A 21,930-nucleotide genomic window follows, 5' to 3' on the forward strand; every position below is an offset into this window, starting at 1 on the left:
TTGAGAGTGTTCTTTGCAAGGACAGCATTGCCGGGGGGCCTTTTGCTCCCCCTCTAAATAGGGGATCTCGTTTTATGCTTTTCCCCCACAAATTTCGTCACTCCACCACCATGCCCAACCACATCAAGCCTATGCAGCTCCTCGCCCTTGTGGTGACGACGGTCGTCCTCCTCAGCACCAGGACAACGTCTGCCTCGGGCACCACGGCCGGCACCACGGACGTCGGCTACCTGCCTGTCTTTGCCTACCATGGCTTTGGCGGGAGTGGCGAGGACTTTGCGACCATGGCCAAGTGGGTGGAGGCAGCGCATCCCGGACAGGACTTTGTGGCCATCGACATGTTCAATGGCGCAGCATCGTACAAGCCCATGTGGGAGCAGGTCGATGCCGTCGCTGCCTTTATCCGCAACTACACGGCCGTCCATGGCCTGACTCGCTACCATGTCATCGGCCATTCGCAGGGTGCCATCGCCATGAGGACCCTGGCTCAGTCTATGGATGATCACAACATCGCCTCGCTCATCTCGCTCGCAGGTCCGCAAATGGGCCAGTTTGGTTCGCTCAACCATTGGCCGGCTCCTCTGCATGATCTGGAGGCCGACCTGGCTTGGATCGTCCTCTACACAAAGCCTATGCAGGCCACCTTCTCCGCCGCCGGCTACTGGAACGATCCTTACCATCAGAAGGAGTTCTGCAGGGACTCGCTCTACCTTGCGGTGGCTAACAACGTCTCGTTGCCAAGCAATCCTCGTGCTGACGCCTTTCGCGCAAACATCCTCCGTCTCGGCTCCTTCTCTCTCCTCGGCTCGCCCGATGACGGCACCATTCAGCCGTGGGAGTCGACCATGTTTGGCTTTTGGAGCGATCACCGCTCGGACATTGTCCCACTCGAGGATCAGCCATTCTACAAGGCTGACATGCTCGGCCTTCGCTCGCTCGCTGAAGATGGCCGCCTTCACCTCTCCGCCCCCATCGGCGTCTCCCACATGGACTGGGTCCGCGATGAGGCCGTCTTCCGCGCCCACATTCTTCCGCTCCTTACCTAGCCTCGCACTTGCCTGCTTGGCCTGCGGCTTGAGGTGGGAGGCGCGCTCGCACGTGGTGACCCTTTTAAACGCACACGTTCTAACGTTCTGCCACTGCTGATGACGAGTAGGCTGCAGATGTCACTACTACACGCGGTTGCTGCCGCGTCTCCCGCTGCTCGACTTGCGCCGGCCGCTGCGGCCCTTGCCCTTGCCCTTGCCCTGCGCAAGCTTAAAGTACGAGAACGGGACAAGACCCTGCTTGCCCTTGGCCGACCGCGCCATGATCCAACCTTGCTTGGTCGGCTGGCCCATAAGGATGACCACCTCACCCTGCGCCACCTTGAGCTCGCCCTTGCCACGCGGCTTGAACGCGGCCTTGGCCTTGGCCTTGCGGGTCGAGACGGCAGCGGCGCCAGCCTTGGCCCGCGCCTCCTGCTGCTTGGCCAGCGTCTTCCGCCGCTTGCGCTTCTTCCAGAACCGCAGCGCCACGCACGAGAGCAGGATGCACGCTGCCGCCGCCACGCCGATGATGATCAGCGTTGAGGTGGGATACCCGACGGCACCGTTCGCTTGGTCTGCTGCCCGTACGTCGTCTCCACTCCGTCGCTGTTCCGCACCACAATGGCGAGGTCATACGCAAATGCGGGCTTGAGCGACCCAATCCGCACAGTGTATCGCTCGAGACCCTTGAGCGGGCCGGCTGCAAGCGTCCCCGCCCGTGCCCGGCACGTCGTGTTGAACGTTCCAGCCGTCAGCGAGCCTTGGTAGTACACCCAGTACTCGAGCTCGTCAGACGGCGTCCGCGGGTCGCTTGCCGCAGACCACCCGATCGTGATCGACCGGAACGTCGACGAGACTGCCACAGACTCCACCGGCGCTGTCGGCGGCGAGATGCGGAGCGCCGAGAGCTTGAATCCGGCTCCGCCGGTGTTGCCCGTTGATCCGTCTGCTGCAACGCCCATCAAGTAGCTCGCCGAGTCCTGACACGCCTGCACCACAAACGAGTCTGCCACTCGCGCCCCGCTTGTGCTGGCATCCACCGGCGCGCTGCCGCCGGCCACGTACGCCATCCTCACCGGCCGCGCCGAGTCGCTCGCCACTGCAGCAACGCGGGTCGCAAACGGCCCCGTCACGTGCGGCACGCGATACTGCCGCCACTCACTCGATGACGCCGAGTAGCCCGGCTGTGCCGCCGTTGCGTTGGGTGTGACCCCGATGACTGTGCCGGCTCCGCCGGCCACGCCCATCGTCAGCGAGTAGTCGGCCCCGCCGGCGTCGGTCGTCGAGACCTCGATCGAGTACACGCCCACAAAGCTCGAGCCGGCAGCAAACGACAGACTGTTCCCGGCCGGGCACTCCACCATGCTCTCTGCGCATGCCGAGTCGTGTGCGCCGACCCCGAGGCCGACCGCAAGCTTGACGTTGCCGCCTGTGGGAGAGGTCAGAGTCACGCTCAGCCCCACCGAGGCATCGCCAAAGAACGACTCAAAGTACAGCCGGTCTGTCGCGCCGGAAGACGCCACGCGGCCGGTCAGCGTCTCGCCTTCGTGCAGCGTTGCCGCGGCAATGTACGTAAAGCTGCCGGCTGCCGCCGCCCAGTCGCGCCCGCGGTTCGGCGAAATCTCAACAGAGACCGTCATCGCCGAAGGCGCGGCGGGGAGCACAACCGCGGCTGTCGTGCCCGACAGCCGCTGCGCAGGCACCACGGCTTCCCAGCCGGACGACCCGGTGTCCTTAACTCTGACCACGACGTCGGCGCACGACGGCGAGACGTCAAAGCTCGAGCCGGCGAGGCTAACTCGGAGCCCGCCCGTCGTCGGCCCAGCCGCAGGCGAAAACGAGGTTAGCGCAAGTGGCTTGTCGCACTCGTTCGACGTCGTCGGGTCCGTCGTCCAATCGGTGCCACACGCGCACCGGCCGACAGCCTGCACGCATGTCCCGTGGCCCGAGCACATCGCGTCCTTGCAGTCGCCGTAGGTAAACGGCTTGCGCGAGTCCGACCAGTCACTCCCTCCGTTCGGCGAGACCTCCACCACCACCGTGTACGGATCGGAAGAGAGCGTTGCCGGCGTCGGTACCGGGCAGTTGACGGTCGTCTCGCTGAGGCGGTAGCCGCGGGTCGGCCGCTGCGGACGGAACCAGCACCACGGCTCACCGCCCACCGCAAACACGCCAGCGGTCGTCGTGACCGTCACGTTGGTCCCTGCCGGGGCGCCAACCTTGTGCTCCGGACTCAGCGACGCCACGCTCAGCTCGGTCCCACACGTCGCCCCGGTGTAGTTGCCAGAGCACGCGCACACGCTCCCGGCGCACACGCCGTGGCCCGAGCATGAGCTCGCATCCGTGCACCCGCACGAGCCCGCGCCGCTATCGACGGTCACTGCCAGTGTCCGAGTGGCGCTTGACCCGCGTGTGTCCGACACAGTCACCGTCACCGTGAATGCGTGTGAGGTGCCGTACGCGTGGGTGATGCGCGGACCGGTCGACGAGCCGTAGTTGCCGTCGCCAAAGTTCCACCCGTAGACTAGGACGTCACCGTCGGGATCTGAAGCCGAGGCCTCAAACACAAGCGCCTCGCCGACCGTGGGCGTACTGCAGCCACCGCCGAGCGCCAGCGACGACACCACTGGTGCGTTGTTGACCGGCCCAGTGTAGACTGCCACGTCCATGACCGCGTTGCCTGCATTATCGTTGTACCGCGCCACAGGGGTGATGGTGATACCTGCCCCGGCGTCGCGATACGAGTAGCCGACCTGCAGCGGAGCGTCGTCGGTCAAGTTCGTCCACGCCGACGACGAAGTGTACGGCGCAGTCATGTCGAGCAGGTTTGACTCACGCTCAACCTGCGAGTCGCCAAAGTCGTCGATGTAGTGAAAGACAAGGCCATTGGCAAAGAACCGCGCGGCTGGCGCGTAGTCGATCGCTTGCCGCACGCCCATCCAGTACCATCGGTTGCCCGACTGTAGGATGCGGAGTGCCCGCGTTCCGGACGCGCCCTGGTGGTCATGGGCCTTGATCCGATATGTGCACGGGGTGGTCGAGCATGACGACGTCGTGGCCGTTGCCACGTCGCTGCTCGGAATCCACCCAAGCCCGAACTTCTTGTGCGGGTTGACGTGGAACGAGCTCCGGTCGGCCTCGATTGAAATGGCACCCATGATGTCAAAGTCGTCAAAGTAGGCCACAGACTCACCGTCGCCACCGGGCGAGGCTCGGTCTGCCGTCACCCACAAGTTTGCGTGCTTGAGTCCGTAGTTGTGGCCAAGCTCGTGGGCAGTGACGTGCCAGTGAGCGTCCGGGTCGGTGACGCCGTTGATCCAAGACGCGCCGCCTGCCACCAGGCCGAGGCCGGCCCATGGGCAAGTCGAAAACTCGGAGAAAACAATGATGTACCGGTCGTAGTCGGACGGCGAGTGGCCGGACCACGCGTTCCACGCATCGTCGTCCAGCGGCGACGTTGTCGCTCCCGATGACGAGATCGGGCACGCTGCTCCGCCGTACGACGCCCGGGTCCCGGCCAGGTCCAGGATCGGCGAAAAGGTGAGGCTCATTGACGAGCACGCGTTCGAGTTGGAGGTCCAGTACGCCTCAACCTTGTTCATCAGCCGTGTGAACGAGCCAACGTCAGTCGGCGCACTCGCCTCGTCTGAGAACTTGACAATGAGCACGGCAACTGTGAGTTCTTGCATCGGCTTGGAGTTGACAAAGGCCGCGGCGGCGGCGGCCTCGGACTCGGACTTGCGTGCCCTCGTCTCCAACGCCACCACCTCGTCGACAGTCTCCAGCACATGCTGCTGGCCATTGTACTCGGCCACAAAGCGCTTGCCACTGGCCACCACCCGCACCGGCGAGTCGGCCACCACCACTGAGCCATCGTAGAGTTGGTAGCCCCAGAGCGGGACCGGGTGCATGACCGGGACGCCGTCACGGGCGCCAAAGACATATGCCTTGCGTGGCGTCTCGCCAACGGCCTCACTCACCAGCGTGTAGCCGTGCAGGCTCTCGGGCGAGGCACCGGAGGCCATGCGCGGAAAGCCAGCGACCATCTCCAGCGAGCCACGGACCGCAATGCGCGACTCGAGCGCGTCCCGATGAGCCTTGGGAAGCTGCGAGAGGACTTTTGCCTCGGCGTTGCTGTCTGCGGGACTGATGCTGTCGCTGTCGAGAGCACGAGCGACAGCAAATACGGCGGCGACAGCGCCATGTTCGGCCGCATCCTTCATAGCCTTTGCCCTTGCCACCGCCAGGGCAGTCCCATCATCCCGCACCCAATTCTTCGAGTCCCGCCTCCACCGGATGTAAGCTTCATGAGCCGAGTTGAGTGCAACCACAGCCGCAGTCTGATGCGATCGAGTGTTCACGACAGCATGATCGGCATGGACATCATCGGCATGAACAGCATCCGCATCAACATGAACAGAACGATGATCATCATGATGACGGTGAGGGTCAACGGACGTCGACGTCGATCGCTTGCTTGTTGACGATGACGATGACGATGACGATGACGATGTCGATGTTGACAATGATGATGGTGATGATGATGGCGTCGATGAACGAGTTGGCGGGAGTGGCACCTTGTCAGTCCTCCCTTCCGAGAGGAAGACAGCCGCCGAGAAGAGGACAACGAGACAGCCACAGACTCCAAGGAGAACCCATGTCCTCTGTCGTCCTGTAACTTGCTCTCTTCCTCGCAGCATGGTCTTGGGGACAGGTGTGCCTACACCCTTGCCCGTCTTATGCCGGAAGGAGTGGCCAGGGTGGTGCGGCTGAGGCCCATGACGAAAATGCCGCCAACGAACGATTGAGCGAGCGACCGAATAATCGTAGCGAGCGATGGTGCGAACGAACGATTGAGTGAACGAGCGAATAATCGTAGCCAACGAGCGAACAAATGGGTTGATGCGATGCGATGCGATGCGATGCGATGCGATGCGATGTGAGAAGAATAGTGAAGGGGGTTGGAAGGTCGGCTGTGATGATAGGTGGATTAATTAGAGTCAGGGGAGGGGTGGTGGGATTCAGGTCAGAGGTGGAGGCAGAAGGGGGTGGACATGTGTGGGGGGCATGCTTGTGCGCGGGGAGGCGCTGAGCGTATTGCCGACGTGGCTGCGGCACTTGGGTCGGCGTCGCTCCTGAGCCGATCCTGGTCGCCATGATGATCAAGACGACGTTACCCGAGATGGGACACATCTCGCCCCTTGGGCACTGCTACAACATCGAGAGCCATTGCTCTGCGTTCCGAGCTCTCAGCCGGAGCCCTTGCAGCTCCAGCACACGCATATCGTGCCAACGATCAGTCGTCGATACTGGGAATGGCTCGGCCTGCCGCCAACGAATGACTTGTCACCGGCAGTGCGGGGGAAGGTACCGAGTGACTGGAAATGGTCGGCAGACACGAGACGCTGGACACATCACTGACTGTAGAGGTGGTCGAGTATGGCACGGACGTCGTCTTTGAGTCGCAAGTCGCGCAAGTCGGTGAGCAAGTCGCGCAAGTCGGCGAGCAAGTCGCGCAAGTCGGCGAGCAAGTCGAGCAAGTCGCGCAAGTCGGCGAGCAAGTCGCGCAAGTCGGTGAGCAAGTCGCGCAAGTCGGCGAGCAAGTCGCGCAAGTCGGCGAGCAAGTCGCGCAAGAAGCGACGGACAAGATCATCATCGTCATCAGCGTCGTCAGCGTCGTCAGCGTCGCCAGCGTCATCGACATCAGCGTCATCGTCGGGAGGTTGGGGTAGAAAGATCGGAGCTGGTGCGTCGAGTGCAAAGACCAAGGCGGGCAAAGTAGTGGCAGTGGCAAAGTCGGGCGGGCGCAAGACGGGCAAGGTGGGCAAGAAGGGGACTGGCCACTTGGTTAACGTGGTGGAGAAGGCTGGCGAGGGCGTGCTGGACGATGTGCGTGATGTCAAGAAGATGTACGCGTCCAAGGAGTTCAGAGCTTTTATCCGCAACCCCACGCCCGAAGCCATCATGGCGAATCCCGAGTATGTTATCGTGACTGCCAAGCTCCTGCTCGCCATCAACCACCCCGAGGGCGCCATCCTCGCCGCCGTTGTCGAGCACCTGGTCGAAGCCTCTGAGGAAGAGCTTCTGGAGGCGTCGCGCAAAGACTGCAAGTCACTGGGCCGCGAGCTCGGCGAAGCCCTCGACGACGACGTCTCCAACTCTGGGTACTCATCGAGCGATGAGAGCCCTGTCGACGACATCGCCGCCATCCTCGCCCGCGTCCGGAAGCATCCGCAGCCGTAGCCGGCAAGGGATGTCTCTACACCAGTTTCTTCGACGAGACAAGCTTGCGAACTGCCTTGGCCTGCCGCTGGATGAGAGACGCCAGGTCGGACCGATGCAGCAGCTGCCCGAGCAGCAGCGTGGCCGAGCCGAGCCGCGCCTGCGGATGAGGATCGGCGTCGGGAACCAGTAATGGTGAGAGCACCACCCCGCCCCGCGCCCCGGACACGGATCCACTTTGCAGCGCGTGCGAGATATCAAAGACCAGCTTGAGGCAGAAACCCTTGCCCGGCAGCCACGCGTACGCCTTCGTCTCCTCCACTGCCAGAAGGCTCTCGAGCGGAAAGGCAGCCACAAACCGATCGGCTCCACGCCGCTTGCCGATGCCCAGCAAGTTTGACGAGCTTTGTTCAAACGCCACAAACGACTCAAAGACGTACAGCGTCCCGCGCCCGCCCTGCCACGGCTTGCTCACATGCAGCCGCGCTGCAACTTGCTTCAGCACAAGCTGCTCGCTCGGTGGCAGCGCAAAGCCGGTCCGCAGCGCGGCGAGCTCACTTGTGCCTATCTCGCTACTCGCAGTTGGCAGCGGCCGGCTGTCATCCTGCGGCGCTTCGAATGCCGGCCCGTCCTCACTGCTTGCCGTCGAGTCAGCCGCTTCGAGCGCCGCCATAACTTGCAGGTCGACGTTGGTCGGCAGCCGCTCCAGAATCGGCGGGTCGTCGTAGCGAGCACGAAAGGCCGGGAACTTGGCGCAGATCGGCGCGTAGATGAAAAAGTGCACGCCCACACTAAATGCGAGGATCAGGTGCATCGTATCGGTTGGAAGGATGGCGGCGAGACAGGCACACGCGGTCAGGACTCCAAAGACACGCGCCGAGTACGTCGGCGCACGGAAAGTGACCAGATTGGTCAGCTTTTCCAGCACGTCGGCAGCAGTCTCGAGCCCAGCCTGAAGCTTGGACGCCACGTCGACGAGCGTGTTGTAACGATCCTTCAGTCCAGCCAGCGCACCATCCGAGCTTTCGTCGTCGTCACCGACACTGTCGGGCTTCTCGCCTCCTGCGCCATCTGCTGTTGCTCGCCACCCGAGCTGCTGCGCCAGCCAGTGACGGCCCATGGCAGCGGCAGCAAGGGCAAACATCACACTCAGGAAGCAGCCATGCCACGCGGCCCATGCGTAGACCAGGATGACGAGGATGGTCAGCGGCGGTCGCGTCCAGAGATGGATGTCTCGCACAAGTTCGCCAACAGCCATGACCGGCTGCACCGCATCTGTCATCCGCTCCACCGCACGCTTAAAGATGCGAATGCGGAAGCGCTGCGGCGGCACTTCAACCATCTGGGCCACCGCTGCCGCCATCACACTACCTTCCGTCTCCTCGAACAGGCGGACAAAGCCAGCGAGCCGAGCCCAGACCCCGGTCTCTTCCACCTGAGCAGCCTGGCCATCGTTATCATCGTCGACCACTACCTCCCAGCCATCGCTTTGGAGGCCAGTACTCCCCTTCAACCGCGCAGCACCTTGTTCTCCCTCACCTCTGGGAGGACCACCACCGCCGTCGCTGCCTGACCTGCTGCCACTACCGGCGTTCGCCAAAGTCCGGGCCGCCGCCAGCGCCGCCTTGGTCTCGGCCACCTCTGCGGTCAACTCTTCGTTCTTGAGCATCTCCCCCACCAGCTGTTCCTCCAACAACGCAAGTTGCGTTTCATACGCCTCGGTTGACACGCTCGCCATGCTGGTTCTGGCGAGAGGTGGAGGGGGGGGGGCGAGTGGAAGGAGAAGGGCGGTGACCATGATCCTGGCGTGATCGGCGACAGGCCGGCTGCCAGCCTGTCGTCCTGCGTTTTGGCATGGCCTGGTTATCGTTGGACGGCCGATGGTGGCCGGTATGGCCATAGAGACAGAAGAAAGAAGCACTGCATGGGAGGGAGGATAAGGTGACAAAAATCCTGGAGTGTGTGTAGAGGGCGGAGAAGAGCCGCGGGAGGGGGGGGGAAGAGGAGGAGGGGGGGGGGGAGTGATCACGGCTTGATCTCCGAAAAAGGTCGTGAAAGCTGCCCGTGCGTGGCAACCGCCCATGCAAGAACCACCTGCCTCTCCTTTGGGAAGAAAGAAGTAAACGGCGATGATTGCTGCAAGATCAACGTGAGCGCAGTGATTTTGATTATGATTGCGTTTCGATGAGGCTGCTCTAGCCCGAGCGCCTGAGCCAGGCGTGATGCACGGGGGGAGAAGCGGGGAAGATCTACGAAAGTCATTGAAGATCAATTGGCGGAAACAACGAGAGTGTGAACGTTCGTTAATTGACCAATTGGAGGCAACGGCTTTCATCGGCTCACCCGCCTCAGCTCTTCGCAACGGACAGGACAAGCACCACCTCACGCTCACCCTTCCCTCCCCCGTCCCTGCACACCCCCCCACCTCCCTCCTGCAAGAGAGACATATAACTACAGTGAACGGGAGAGAGAGCGAGGATGTTGTCACTGCAGGATGCTCAGAGGAAGCTGCACCAGGTATGTCATGACCACCACCTCGCTTGCTTGCCAGTCGTTGCGGAGCTCGGCTTCTTCGTCATCCGCAGCAGCAGAGCCATGAACAGCTATCGCAGGCCGAGCTATGGCTGGGCTAGGTTTTGTCTGCAGGCATGATTTGTAGTTATAGTTGAAGGAGATGGGCGGGACGAGATCGTTTGGCGTAGAGTCGACGGGCGAGAGTCGACGTTGGTGTCGAGTCGAGACGCGAGACTCGACGTTGGTGTAGAGTCGACGGGCGTTACGAGATCGCAGCCTGGGTGGTAACCTGGGTGTGGGCCGACGAATCCACGGCGTGGGTGCGGATCAGACTCACACACGCGCTGCACGCAGTCGGAGAGGGCATACCATGCGATGAGGCTTCAAGTCTCGCAGAAGCAGCAGAAAGAGGCCCGGCGTGAGGCTCGGCGAAAGGAGAAGGTTCGTAGAGAGACGGCGATGGCGGCCGAGCTGCTTGAGCGCGAGGAGCGTGAGGAAGAGCGCAGAGTCGAGCTCGCCATTCGGAGACAGAGGCAGTTTCAGAAGCAGCTGCGAGCGCGAGAGCTGGAGGAGGAGCACCTGCATCGTTACCAGGAGGAGGCCCGCGACCGCAACCTGCTCCACTACGAGCTCGACGTCAATGGCCTGACAAAGCTCCGCCACACCACATCCAAGCTCTGCCGCGTCGAGGAGAAGCGCCGCATGCTCGCCCTCGAGGCCACCGCCGAGGAGGAGGTCCGCAAGCTCGCCAAGATCCGGGAGCGCCAGGACAAGCGCGCCGCCGTCTTCCGGCGCCGCCACGAGACCATCGAGGCCCGCCGCGCCCGCACCATCCGCTACGAGGAGGCTAAGCGCCGCAACTGGGAGGCCAACATGGAGCGCCAGAAGCGCGCGTGGGAGCGCAAGAAGGCTGCCCTGGAGAAGAAACTCGACCGCAAGGAGCGCCGCATCGAGTCGGAGCGCGCCGCTCGCAAGATCGTCGCCGAGGAGCGCGCCCAGCGTGCCGCCGCCCGTGACGCCGAGATCAAGCGCGTACGCAAGCAGTACGATCGCATCCGCCACGCCGAGATGGAGCGCATTCTTGACACCATCCCCACAAACCTCGAGCGCCGCGGCTTGCGCGCTCGTCCCGGCACCGCACCTGCCGGCCGTCGGCGCCGTCAGCATGGCTGAAACTAAACCGAACCGCCCCTCCACCTCCCACCCACTGCCATCACGCTCATCGCAATTCATTGTTCATGTGCGACACGAGAGGAGCCACAGAGGCCAAACACTCGCCAAACTCCAATGTCGGCTACGCGTCGTCGGCAGTGAGGAGCTCGTCGCCCCCACTCTCATCCTCAACATAGTTGGGATCGTTCTTGTCGAGGTACGCCGGGTCCGTCGCCGCCTGAAGCTGAGCCGACGGGTCGTCAGCGCGGCCCCAGGTGCCCTTGCCACCAGCACCGCCCTTGGCAGCCGTACCGCGCGTGCCAGTCCCTACAAACCACACACCACATAGATCCCCATGAGATGAACGCCCATTCCAACGTGTGGCTCTCTCCTCGTCACCCACCCTCAACACCACCTCCTTCACCATCCAACCATGGGGCCCACGGCTGGTCGTGTTCCAAGGAACAAAGCAAAATTTCAAGCTCTGGGTCGGTCATGGTCTACGCACTGGCCCACCGCGCTAGACAGTGAAAGAGACCATGGACAGAGCCGCCACTTGGCGAGGAAGCACATGCAACAGTCTTCTCTATCAAGGCTGGACGAACGTACGCGAGACATGATGCTCCTTCGTCTGAGCGCCCTTTGACTTGGTGTCCATGATTTCTTGAAAAACCTTCGAAATGAGAGTTGAATGTTCAATATCCTTTCTTGTTGCTTGTTGCGTCATCGATTCGTGTGTTCGCCCACAGAGGCCAAGGCCAAAGCCAGCCCAGCCCGACCCGACGTAGCAACTTTCCGTTTGTTCTCAGCGCATCATCAATTATTTTCCTTCAGAGTCAAGTTTACTCTCTGCCCCAAACCTCTCCCAATCACATCGTCTTTGCCATTCCCCGCGTTATACGGCACAACACAACCTTGCGGCCTCTGCTTTCACCCATCTCGTCATTCTCCTTCTGTTGCTCATCCGATCATCCATTCCGGCGTAGTGAACCCTAACCCAAAGCCATCCTTCCTTAGTCGTGATCACGATCCCGATCGTGATCACCCCCCCCCCCACCGCCACCTCACTTCACGACCCTCCCCCCCCCCCCCCACACCCGCCCCGCCCACCTTCCATGCACGCTTCTACATTGCTTGTAGTGGCTATGACCATGGCTGTGGGTGTAAGCTGCCTCATTGGCCTCGTGGTGGCAAGGGAAGTCCCGTCGTGTACCAGCCCGGAACCTTCGGCATGTCTTGACTCGGCGCCTTTTTTCCCACTGGCGAGCAACGTGGAGAACCATGTTGTTGCCCTCCTCACCACGTCACAGCTCATGATGGCCAACATTTCATCAACTCTGCCGCATCAATGTTTTCATCACGCCACCCTCTCGCTGGCGTCGCCTCTCTCGTCCTCGTCCTCTGCTTCGTTGTTCTTTGTCAATGCAGAGCTCAACGGCAATGCCTTCATCGATGAGTTTGTCGCCGTCGTCTGGTCGCCGGCGTTTGACATTCAGCATGCTGCCTCTTTCTCGACTCTGATGGCGAGTACTAGTCCGGCTGTTCCAGCATTGTCTGTCATGCACTCGGCCGAGATGATCGGAAAGTTTCTCCTCGTCGCCGCCGACGTGGCTGGATCGGCAAAGCTCCTTGTCTATGCCCGGTCGTCAGGCTTTTCCGCTCTTGACTACGAGATCACCGCGGCGCCAGTGAGCGCCTCTGGGTCGCTTTGCGTCTCGTCGGCGCCAGATCGATCTGCGCTTGTCCTTGCCATTGCCGACGGTGCCTCGCTCTCGGCCTTTATCTGGCGCCCGGCGTCGCCAGCCTCACTCGCCTCCTTTCCGCTCCCGGCGGCGTACACCGCACCACTTGGTGCCGAACTCACCTCGTGCGCCATCGGCGACGTGCAAGGCTCTGGCGACCTTGCGCTTGTGGCAGGCTTTGCCTCTGTGGGTGCGCTTGTCGTCCTCCCACCCTCGGCCGCTGCCACCGCCTACAACGTCTTTGCCGATACTCTCCCTGCGGCACTCATCGGCATGAACCAGGTATCGCTCGCCTGGATGCCATCGACAAGCTCTGACGCAATCTTTGTCGGCCTGCCCGACTCGTCGCGGCTTGTCTGGGCTGCGCCGCGTGCCAGCCCGGCGCTCCTCCACTCGTTTGTCAATCTGCCCGCCGCGCCCACTGCCGTCGTCGCGCGCCACTCGGCGGCCGTTCACACCTTTGTGGCGTACTCGGTCGTTGGAAGCTCAACTCTTCGCCTAGCATCGATCACCGCTGCTGGTGTGACGTTTGCCCAGCCAGCGTCAGCCTACACCGGTCTCACCGCCAGCCAGGCCGAGGATATGGCGCTCGGGTACTTTGACACTGACGCCCACCTTGACGTCGCAGTCGCCGTTGGCAACTCGATTGTGTGGCTGACCAACACTGGCCACGCCACCAACACCGTCTCGTTTGCCCTCGGCGGAACTGTTGCTGCAGCCACCAAGGTCGCTGACGTGGTCGCTCTCGACGTCGACGCCGATGGTGTCGACGACATTGTCGCCTCGTGGGATACCGGCATGAGCGTGTACCACAACACCAATGGTGATGGCTCGCTCTGGACGGCATCGACCCTCACCACGGCCTATGGCGTAACTGTCATTAATATGGCGGTTGTCGACATCGACAACGACGGCGCACCCGACATTGTTGCCGGCTCGCGCAGTCCGTCCGAGCTTTTCTGGATTCGCAACGACTGGGTCTCGTCGTCAGCCTTTGCGCCACTTGCACTCATCACTGCGCCGTCAGCCCAGGTCACAGGCACTGCTGGCGGCGACATCAACCAAGACGGAACGACCGACGTGGTATACGTCAGCAAAGACGACGACCGCGTCGCCTGGGTCCCCCATCTCGACGGCGCGGGCTCGTTTGGCACCGCCGTCACCATCGCCACTCTAAACGCGGTGGTCGATGTAGCAGTCGGCGACTTTGACGCAGACGGCGATCTTGACATCGCCGCCGCTGCTGCCGTAGGGATCAACGCCAACCGCGTCTTCTGGAACACTGAGGTAGCTGGATCATTTGACCCCGTTCCGCTCGTTCTTGCCTCTTCGGGTATCAAAATCCACTCGGTCGACCTTGATGCCGACGGCGACATCGACATCCTCACAGCCGGCCAAACCCAATTTGGGACAGACGCGTACATCTCTGACGGGGCAGGCGCGTTTGCCCGCACACTTGCCGTCTACAACCTTGAGGTCCTTGCTGGTGGGAATATCAAAGAGACGCTCGCTGGTGACGTCACTGGCGACGCCGTCATTGACATCCTCTCGCTCGACCGCAGCTCGGGCACTGTCTATGGCTCTCGCGGCGTTGTTGTCCCACGTGCCATCACCCTCGCCGACACCCTCACTGACCTCACCGCTCCATTCAGTAACGTCAATCACGTCGCCGCTGCAGACTTTAATGCCGACAACAACACCGACCTTGTCATGGTTGCCGACTACTCGGACGACGTGTACCTTGTCCTTAACTCGGGCAGTGGCACTTTGGGCGCGCTCAGCCTCGGCGCTGCGCTCGCCACCAACTACGGCATTCCGCGCTATGTCCTGGCCTGCGACGTTGACTTGGACGGGGATGCCGACGTTGTTGTCGTGTACAACAGCCCGGGCGAGGTTGTTGGCTACGAGAACGACGGCACTGGCGGCTTTGGCTCGGAACGTGTGCTCGCCAGCGGCGTCTCTCCGCAAGGCGCAGTGCTTGGCGACTTGGATGGCGACGGTGACCCGGATCTTGTGGTCGGCTTTGATGACTCGCTCGAGCTCCACCGCAACGCCGACGGCGGTTGGTCATACGTCTTGCTTGCCGTCCTTGACACTGCGCTTGGGCACGATGTGACAGCGCTCGAGCTGGCAGACGTCAACGGCGACACGTACGTTGATGTTGTTGCTGGCACCAACAACGCCGCCTCGTTTGGTCTTGTGTGGCTGCCGAACACCGACGGCGCTGCCTCGTTTGGCAGCCGCAGTATCATCGAGGCGGCGGTGAACAGGAATTTGGACTCGATTGCCACTGGCGACGTCGACTCGGACGGCGACGTCGACATTGTTGCTGCTGTCTCGGATAACCGGCGACTGCGGCTGTACCGCAACGTGAACGGGCTGGGGACGTTTGGCGCCTTTGAGGTTCTTGTCGAGGGCCTGGTCACTCCGCGTTGGATCTCGCTCGTCGACATCGATGCCGATGGCGACCTTGACGTGGCGGCGGTGGCCGATGGTGCTGCCACATTCTTTGTGCAGTACAACGTGGAGGGTCTTGGCGGCTTCTCCACCCCGGTCTACGTCGACATGTCGACGCCTGATTTGAACCATGTTGTCCTGCTAGACTTTGACGGCGACGCCTTTGTTGACTTTGTCACCGTCTCGCGGGCCAACGGAGGAAGCGACAAGTCGGACCTTCGTGTCTACTCGTCAGCGCCGTCGCTTCATCCGCTTGTTGCGGAAACAGTGGCGGTGACGTGTACTACGGTTGGCTGCATCGAGACTGCTATTGCAGCTGCTCCGCCGTGTACCCACACCCGGATTGAGCTTGCGCCGGCCGCCGTCATCGGCTGCTTTCCGGAGCACCATCACGAGGTTGCGACCAAGTCGGTGGTGGTTGCTGCCGCCGTCCCGGGCACAGTCATCATCGACTGTGGGGCCGGGACCGGAGTCGGCCTCTTCCACGTCACTGCGGGAGCACACCTTGTGTTTGACGGGCTCGTGATTCGCGGCGGCAACGCCAACGCGCTCTCGATTGCGCCGCGGCAGGGATTGCTCCGTGTCTCGGGCCGCGGTTCTGTCCTCGTCCTCCGCAACTGTGTGTTTGACGCCAGCGTGAGCGGCGGCGCGGTGGGAGTCGAGGCTGGTGGGGCGCTCGAGGCAGTCGATGTTGTTTTTGCGGACGTGCGCCTCGCCAAGCTCTCAGGCGCAGCCCGCGACGCGGTCCCGGCACGCCAGGGCGCGGTCGAGGGTGGGGCGGTCCTCCGCGTCTCGGGTGCAGGCTCGTCAGCAACGCTTACCAACGTGAGCATGGCGCGGTGCGGGCCTGCGGATGACCTCTATGGCGCAGTCGGCGGCGCGGTGCTGGTCGAGGCTGCACCGGGCGTGAGTCTTCGGCTTGTCCGCGATGTGGTCATTGCCGATGGAGCCGGGTTGCCGTTTGTGGGCGGTGCAGTGGCGGTGGTCGGCGCCAATGCGTTGGCCGACATGACCGACTTGGCGGTGGAGGTGGGCGGCGGGATGTTTGCCCGCAACCGCGCGGTGTGGGGCGGGGCGCTGGGCGTGGCCGACTCGCTTGCAGTTCTCCCGCCGCACCAGTCTGGGCGCGAGTACGGCTCGACGTCACTGGTTCTCGATGCGGCGGCGCCAGCCGGCGGAGCGAGCGCGCATGTGGCAGTGGACATGACGGGTGCTGGGCTCGTGTCCAACTCGGCGACGTACGGCGGGGCAGTGTTTGTGTGCGGGGCTCGAGTCGTCGGTGCGCCCGGAACCGCGGCGGGGAACTCGGCAGAAAGCGGCGGCGGCTTTGGCTTTGTTTGCCACTCGCCGGCGCTCGGCATTGGCCCGCTTGTTGCACCTGCTAGCCACCCGTGGCTCTCGGCGGGCGCGAATAGCAACGCGATCATCGATTCGAGAGCAAGCTACGGCGAGGTGTGGGCGTCTGGTGTGGCGTCTGCGACTGTGGTCAAGGCCGTGCAAGCTGAGCTCATGGTGGGACAAAGCCTGAATCCATCGCCGCAGGTTGAGTACCGCGACGTGTTTGGCACGCCTGTGGTTGACGAGCGAGTGGCGGTTGTGGCTACGGCGGCGGTGGCGCCGGCGACTGCGGCGAGCGATGTGGCTTTGCTGGCGGGGACTCGGACGGAGACGCTTCTCTCGTCGCCACTTGCAGTGTTTGCCTCGACGACGGCGTCGCTGCTATCACGTGAGGCACTTGACGAGACGCCGGACCTTCGTCTGGCGCTTAGTCTTGGCGGGACGCGGTTGCCGGCGGTGACTGTTGGGAGCGTGGCCTTGGCGGCGTGCGGCGATGGGTTTGGGCTGGACTTGGATGCGGCGAACCAGATCCCGGCCGAGTACCGATGCAGCACGTGCGCGACCGGGACGGTGTCGAGCGAGACAAGCTTGGCAGTCTGTACCGCAACGTTTGTCTGTCCCGAGCCGTCTGTCCTTGCTACGCCGACGCTCTGCCTACTCTGCCCCAAGGACACGTTCTTTGCAGCCGATGCGTTTGCCGCTGCGCTGGCCAACGGGACAGTCACCAACAGCGCGACTGCAAGCGAAGCGTCGGCGTACTGTGGATGCGTGTCAGGGTACTGGTCGCCGGCGGGGCGTGATCCGACGACGCCATGCGTGGAGTGCCCGCGCGGCGCGCGGTGCAGGGCCGGTCTGCAGCAGCGGCCCGAGGCCCTGGCGGGCTTTTTCGACATGGGCAGCGCAAACGGCGAGCCCAAGTTTGTCGAGTGCCCGCGGCGGAAGCAGTGTGCAGGCGGGCGGCTGGGAGCCTCGTGCGCGGCGGGCGCTACTGGCCGGTTCTGCGCACGGTGCTTGGACGAATGGTTCCCTGCGCCACAGGGCGAGTGCGTCAAATGCTCGGCGTCTTCGCTGGGCGCGATGGTTGCTGTTCTTGTGCTGGTGGTGGGGCTGGTCATGGCCGTGATCGGGGTCTCGCTGCGCAAGATGGGTGAGGTGCGAGCCGGAGGCGGCGAAATCCGCGCCGAGGGCGAGGAGCGCGGCGACGTATTGCTGCTGCGGCTGGACTCGCGGCATCCTGCGTCTCGGGTGCCTCGTGCGCTCTCTGCACTGCTGCTCTATCTTCAGGTGCTGGACCTGCTGGGCAAGTCCGACTTTAACTGGCCGAGCTCTGTTGACCATGCGGTGGGCGTGGCGTCTGTGGGCGCGTTGGATGTGGGTGCGTTCATCAGCACGTGCGATACTGGGACGTTCTACACGGCGTACATGATCAAGGCGCTACTGCCGATTGGTCTTGGGCTGCTCGCCAGCTGTGGGTTGGTGGGATATGGGCTCGGGCGTGGGCGGCTGGGCGAGAGCTTGGCGACGCTGCAGCGTGTGGTGATCACTGTGGGTCCGCTGATGTACATTCCGTGCGCCAAGGCGATTCTCACGATTTTCGACTGCACCAAGCTTCCTGATGGGACGTACTACCTTGATGCGGATCTTGCGGAGCGGTGCGGGTCGTCTGAGTGGGTCTTTGCTGCTACAGGGGTAGGCTTCCCAGCGACGGTGCTGTTTGTGGTCGGCCTGCCGGCGTTTATCGGCAGCTCGTTGTGGCGGGCGCGGCAGCGGCTGTACACGCGCGAGGTTGTTGGGCGGCTTGGGTCTGTCTACACGGCGTTCCGCGAGTCGTTCTGGTGGTTCGAGGTCGCGCTGCTGGGCAAGCGGCTTGTGCTTGTAGGCGTGGCGCTCTTCCTCTCGTCGTTGCAAATCTGGCTTGTGGGCGGGCTGCTTGCGGTGTTCCTCGGCTTTGCGGCGATCCAGCTGAAGCACGAGCCGTTCTTCCGGCCAGTGCACAACACGCTGGAAGTGCGGCTCAACGTGGCGCTCTCATTTGTTCTCCTCTTTGGCTTTGTCTTTTACGCAGACCGATTCCCCAACTCGGGTTCGCGGTTGGTGTGCGAGATCCTCCTCTTTTCAGCGATCGGGCTCGGGCTTGCGGCGATTGCGGTTGCAGCGCTGGCTGAAGTCCGCGAGGCGCGGCGTGCACGCGTGAGCGCGGCGGCCTTTGTCGGCGAGCGCGACGCCGAGTCGTCGCGGCTGCGGGCCTGGAAGCGAGTCTCTGATGCTGCCAGTGAGTTTGTGCCGCCGGAGCAGCTCGAGGCGTGGCAAGCAGCGGTGCTCCACCCAGACCTTGGCGAGGAGACGTCTGTCGAGCTTGGCAAGGTGGCGATAGACAGCAGCAGCAGTAGCAGCAGCAGCTTTAGCGGCAGCGGCAGCTTGTAGTTAAAGGTAAAGCATCGATGGGCTGGTTGGTCTGAGTACGGGTTTGAATGCGGTCATAAGGCGGCGAATCGGAGAGAGCGGGCGGCGGACGGCGGGCGAGCGGCGAGCGGCGGTCGGGCGGGCGGCGGGCAGGCGTGACTCAAAGGTGTGTCACTCGACTCGGCGCGACGGGTACGACAAGGGTGTGGACCGGACCATGTTGTGTCGCACGCTTGCCTTACTTGCCTTTGCAGCAGTTCCCGTGGTTGGAGTGGTGGCTGGGACGTTACGGCGGCGAACGAGTTTGAGCAGAGTCGCGCAGTCGAGCAGTCGACGTGGCGGCAGTTTGGTCATGAGCAGCGGTGACGGCGGCGGTCGAGCAATGGATGGACGGCGTGAATTTGAAGACGGGCAGAGCGAGGGATGCGAAAAAAGAGGATTTGTTGGAGGATTCGGGCAGTTTGGTTCTGTGCCAGTCTTTGTGGATAACGATGACTCGGTCGGGTTGGACATTGGGGGAACGTTGACCAAGATCGTCATCTTTACCCCGGCCGCCCACTCGTCAGATGTGGAGGCCTTTGTCAGGTCGTCGGACAGGTACGGCGAGACTGGGAAACATGATGTGCATCTGCAGCGGGCGGTGCCGGAGCTCGGTGGCTCGCTGTTCTTTGTCACCTTTGAGACGTGCGCCATGTCGGGCGCCATCCGGCTTATTGAGCAATCGGGCCTGGCTGGCAATGATGGACAGAGTGAGCAGAATGGGCGGAGCGGGCGGAGCGGGCGGCTCGGGGCAACGGGTGGTGGGGCGCACAAGTATGCCGACGCCATCCGCGGCACGCTCGGCGTTGATCTGGGCAAGATGGACGAGATGCAGTGCCTGGTGGCGGGCATGGCGTTCCTGCTCACGTCTGTGGGTGAGGAGGCGTACTCGCTCGAGTTTGACCGGCCGGAGCGGGCGACGGCTGAGGCGACGCGTGCGGCGCTGCTCGAGTTTGCGGTCTCGCGCAAGTCGTGGGAGGTGCCGCGGTCAATCTCGGGCGGAGCGTTTCCGTTCCTCTTGGTCAACATCGGGTCCGGCGTCTCTGTCATTCTCGCCGAGTCGTTTGACACGTTCTCGCGGGTCTCGGGCACAGCGCTGGGCGGAGCCACCTTTCTGGGCCTCGCCAAGCTGCTGCTTGGGGTGGAGACGTTTGACGAGGCGCTGGATCTTGCGGAGCAGGGCGACGTGACCAAGGTCAACATGACGGTGGGCGACATCTACGGCGGCGACTACGTGGGCTCTGACTTTGTGCTGCCGGCGTCGCTGACGGCGTCGTGCTTTGGCAAGCTTGTGGCGCGGGCCGGGACGCCTGCGGCGACCGACGCGGCGCAGCACTCGCGGGCGGATCTCGCCCTGGCGCTGCTGGTCATGATCTCACAGAACGTGGCGCAGGTCGGGTTCCTCAACGCTCAGCGACTGGGCATGGACCGGATCTTCTTTACGGGCAACTTTCTGCGGCACGAGCCGAAGCGGCACACGCCGATTGCGCAGCGGACGCTCGCGTTCTACGTCGCGCTCTGGTCGCAGGGCGAGATGGAGGCGCTGTTTATGCGGCACGAGGGGTACTGCGGCGCGGCGGGCGCGCTTGTGCTGGAGCAGTAGTGCAGGACGAGGAGTTGCTCTTCACAAGGAGAAGAACTGGGCCATGACCGAGTTTGTGTCCGTGCCCGAGCCGCCCGAGTTTGCAGGCTGCTGGGTGGTGGGCTTCTTCTTCTTCTTGATCCACTTAAAGTAGACAACGAGGATGATGGTGACGACGAGGAAGAGGATGATGGAGGCGATGATGAGCTTGTTGACGACGGAGCGGCGCTGCATGGAGCGAATGAACCGGCCACCGCGGCCGATGTTGGCGTCGGCGACGTGGAGGTTTGACCGCATGCGGTTGATCTGTTCGCGGTTCTCGCCGAGCGTGCTGAGGATCTCGCCGCCAGTGGCCTCTGTCTCGAGTGCGATCCGCTGGATGTCCTGGATGCGCTCCGAGTCGCGGTGGAGCTGACGGGTCGAGTCGAGCAGCCGCTCACGCTGGTCCATTGAGCGCTGAGCAACCTCCTCGTCGTAGTCGCCCATCAGCGCCGACCGCGCTGCATCGGCCTTGGGCAGCGCAAACTTGGCCTCACGGAACTCCTTCCGCAGCTTGGCCAGCGCCACCTCGCACTCGGTCAGCTTGGACTGATGCCTGGCAGCCTCAGACCGCGGGAGTGACTCGAGCTCAAACGACATTTGTTGGATCTGTGCGGTTTGCGGGCGTTTGCGAGTTTGATGACAACAATGGCGATGATGATGATGTGAGTGAGTTGGGGGGGCGGGGGGGGGGGGGGGGTAGGGGAGTGGGGAGGGATGGAGCGTACCACCGACTCGGCCTCATCGAGCTGTTGCTGTGTCTCTGCCACGGCGTCCTTCTTCTCAGCTGCCATTGAGCGAGTTGTGAGTGTGGGGATGTGGTTGTGTGGGGTGCGTGCTGGGGTTGAAACCCATTTGGAGAGGGGCCAAAATTGATGTCAGATTGGATATGAATGGAGCGAACGAGGTTGGGGCACGAGGTCGGCGGAGGGAGGAGGGTGGCTGGTGTGGGCAATACGTACCTCCTGAGAGAGAGGGAATGTTGTAGACATTGCGGGAAATGTCGAGAGTAATGTCACCAAAGTCAGAGGCATACTCGGAGAACAGAGAGTCTCCCATGGTCTCGCCCGTACAATGCCCGAGACGCGTGTGCGACGTCGTCTGAAGAACGGCTTGTCGCTTGTCGCTGGCTCACCTCGTTGACGTTCGCTCACTCGTCGGCTCGATGGCCGTGCCGGTGGGGTCATCAACTCGCAGTCACTTTTGCGTCGACCAGCTTGCATGCTACGGGTCGATCTGAATTGGGTTGCATGGTGAGGTGGAGCAGATGTAGCTGGGTGTGTGTGTGTGTGTGTGTGTGTGTGGTGGGTGTTGGCATGGGCTAGTTGGCGGCTGTTCCTGCTCTCAGACCAGATCACGACGTCAAGTCGATCCGAGGGTGGGGGGTGGGGGTGGAAGGGGAGGGGGGAGGGGG

General features: G+C 62.8%; 8 protein-coding genes across 8 annotated transcripts; 4 read left to right on the top strand and 4 right to left on the bottom strand.

Moving 5' to 3' along the window:
- Nucleotides 1-110: 110 nt before the first annotated feature.
- AMSG_09292 (lysosomal thioesterase PPT2-A) lies at nucleotides 111-1,046 on the top strand (the record flags this gene model as incomplete). The annotated part of the gene is made up of 1 exon (XM_013899221.1): nucleotides 111-1,046. One exon carries the CDS (start codon nucleotides 111-113, stop codon nucleotides 1,044-1,046), a length of 936 nt encoding a protein of 311 aa, XP_013754675.1.
- Nucleotides 1,047-1,172: 126 nt separating this feature from the next.
- AMSG_09293 (uncharacterized protein) lies at nucleotides 1,173-5,251 on the bottom strand (the record flags this gene model as incomplete). The annotated part of the gene is made up of 2 exons (XM_013899222.1): nucleotides 1,173-1,537; nucleotides 1,582-5,251. The coding sequence occupies 2 exons, from the start codon at nucleotides 5,249-5,251 to the stop codon at nucleotides 1,173-1,175; spliced, it is 4,035 nt and encodes a 1,344-aa protein (XP_013754676.1).
- Nucleotides 5,252-6,456: 1,205 nt separating this feature from the next.
- AMSG_09294 (uncharacterized protein) lies at nucleotides 6,457-7,210 on the top strand (the record flags this gene model as incomplete). The annotated part of the gene is made up of 2 exons (XM_013899223.1): nucleotides 6,457-7,138; nucleotides 7,165-7,210. The coding sequence occupies exons 1-2, from the start codon at nucleotides 6,468-6,470 to the stop codon at nucleotides 7,208-7,210; spliced, it is 717 nt and encodes a 238-aa protein (XP_013754677.1). The 5' UTR covers nucleotides 6,457-6,467.
- A 77-nt stretch (nucleotides 7,211-7,287) lies between these two features.
- Nucleotides 7,288-8,919, bottom strand: AMSG_09295 (uncharacterized protein; the record flags this gene model as incomplete). Its single annotated transcript, XM_013899224.1, has 2 exons — nucleotides 7,288-8,720; nucleotides 8,838-8,919. 2 exons carry the CDS (start codon nucleotides 8,917-8,919, stop codon nucleotides 7,288-7,290), a joined length of 1,515 nt encoding a protein of 504 aa, XP_013754678.1.
- A 788-nt stretch (nucleotides 8,920-9,707) lies between these two features.
- On the top strand, nucleotides 9,708-10,960 carry AMSG_09296 (uncharacterized protein). Its single transcript, XM_013899225.1, has 2 exons — nucleotides 9,708-9,767; nucleotides 10,119-10,960. Exons 1-2 carry the CDS (start codon nucleotides 9,729-9,731, stop codon nucleotides 10,935-10,937), a joined length of 858 nt encoding a protein of 285 aa, XP_013754679.1. The 5' UTR covers nucleotides 9,708-9,728; the 3' UTR covers nucleotides 10,938-10,960.
- Nucleotides 10,961-11,058: 98 nt separating this feature from the next.
- On the bottom strand, nucleotides 11,059-11,574 carry AMSG_09297 (uncharacterized protein; the record flags this gene model as incomplete). The annotated part of the gene is made up of 2 exons (XM_013899226.1): nucleotides 11,059-11,243; nucleotides 11,526-11,574. The coding sequence occupies 2 exons, from the start codon at nucleotides 11,572-11,574 to the stop codon at nucleotides 11,059-11,061; spliced, it is 234 nt and encodes a 77-aa protein (XP_013754680.1).
- Nucleotides 11,575-12,067: 493 nt separating this feature from the next.
- On the top strand, nucleotides 12,068-20,498 carry AMSG_09298 (uncharacterized protein; the record flags this gene model as incomplete). The annotated part of the gene is made up of 2 exons (XM_013899227.1): nucleotides 12,068-18,817; nucleotides 19,317-20,498. 2 exons carry the CDS (start codon nucleotides 12,068-12,070, stop codon nucleotides 20,496-20,498), a joined length of 7,932 nt encoding a protein of 2,643 aa, XP_013754681.1.
- On the bottom strand, nucleotides 20,319-21,601 carry AMSG_09299 (Qb-SNARE). Its single transcript, XM_013899228.1, has 3 exons — nucleotides 21,479-21,601; nucleotides 21,245-21,303; nucleotides 20,319-21,125 (listed from the first exon to the last, which is right to left on the bottom strand). The coding sequence occupies exons 1-3, from the start codon at nucleotides 21,573-21,575 to the stop codon at nucleotides 20,520-20,522; spliced, it is 762 nt and encodes a 253-aa protein (XP_013754682.1). The 5' UTR covers nucleotides 21,576-21,601; the 3' UTR covers nucleotides 20,319-20,519.
- Nucleotides 21,602-21,930: the final 329 nt, after the last annotated feature.

Source organism: Thecamonas trahens (assembly GCF_000142905.1).
Source record: "Thecamonas trahens ATCC 50062 unplaced genomic scaffold supercont1.47, whole genome shotgun sequence".
In the NCBI taxonomy this organism is placed as follows: Eukaryota; order Apusomonadida; family Apusomonadidae; genus Thecamonas; species Thecamonas trahens.

What these genes read in the sequence shown, in the direction of transcription:
- AMSG_09296 (XM_013899225.1), top strand. Translation starts at nt 9,729, where the DNA reads ATGTTGTCACTGCAGGATGCTCAGAGGAAGCTGCACCAG. An exon ending in CTCAGAGGAAGCTGCACCAG is followed by an intron (nt 9,768 to 10,118) that starts GTATGTCATGAC and finishes CGCTGCACGCAG; the next exon opens with TCGGAGAGGGCATACCATGC.
- AMSG_09299 (XM_013899228.1), bottom strand. Translation starts at nt 21,575, where the DNA reads ATGGGAGACTCTCTGTTCTCCGAGTATGCCTCTGACTTTGGTGACATT. An exon ending in CATTCCCTCTCTCTCAGGAG is followed by an intron (nt 21,304 to 21,478) that starts GTACGTATTGCC and finishes GCTCAATGGCAG; the next exon opens with CTGAGAAGAAGGACGCCGTG. An exon ending in TCGATGAGGCCGAGTCGGTG is followed by an intron (nt 21,126 to 21,244) that starts GTACGCTCCATC and finishes CAAACCGCACAG; the next exon opens with ATCCAACAAATGTCGTTTGA.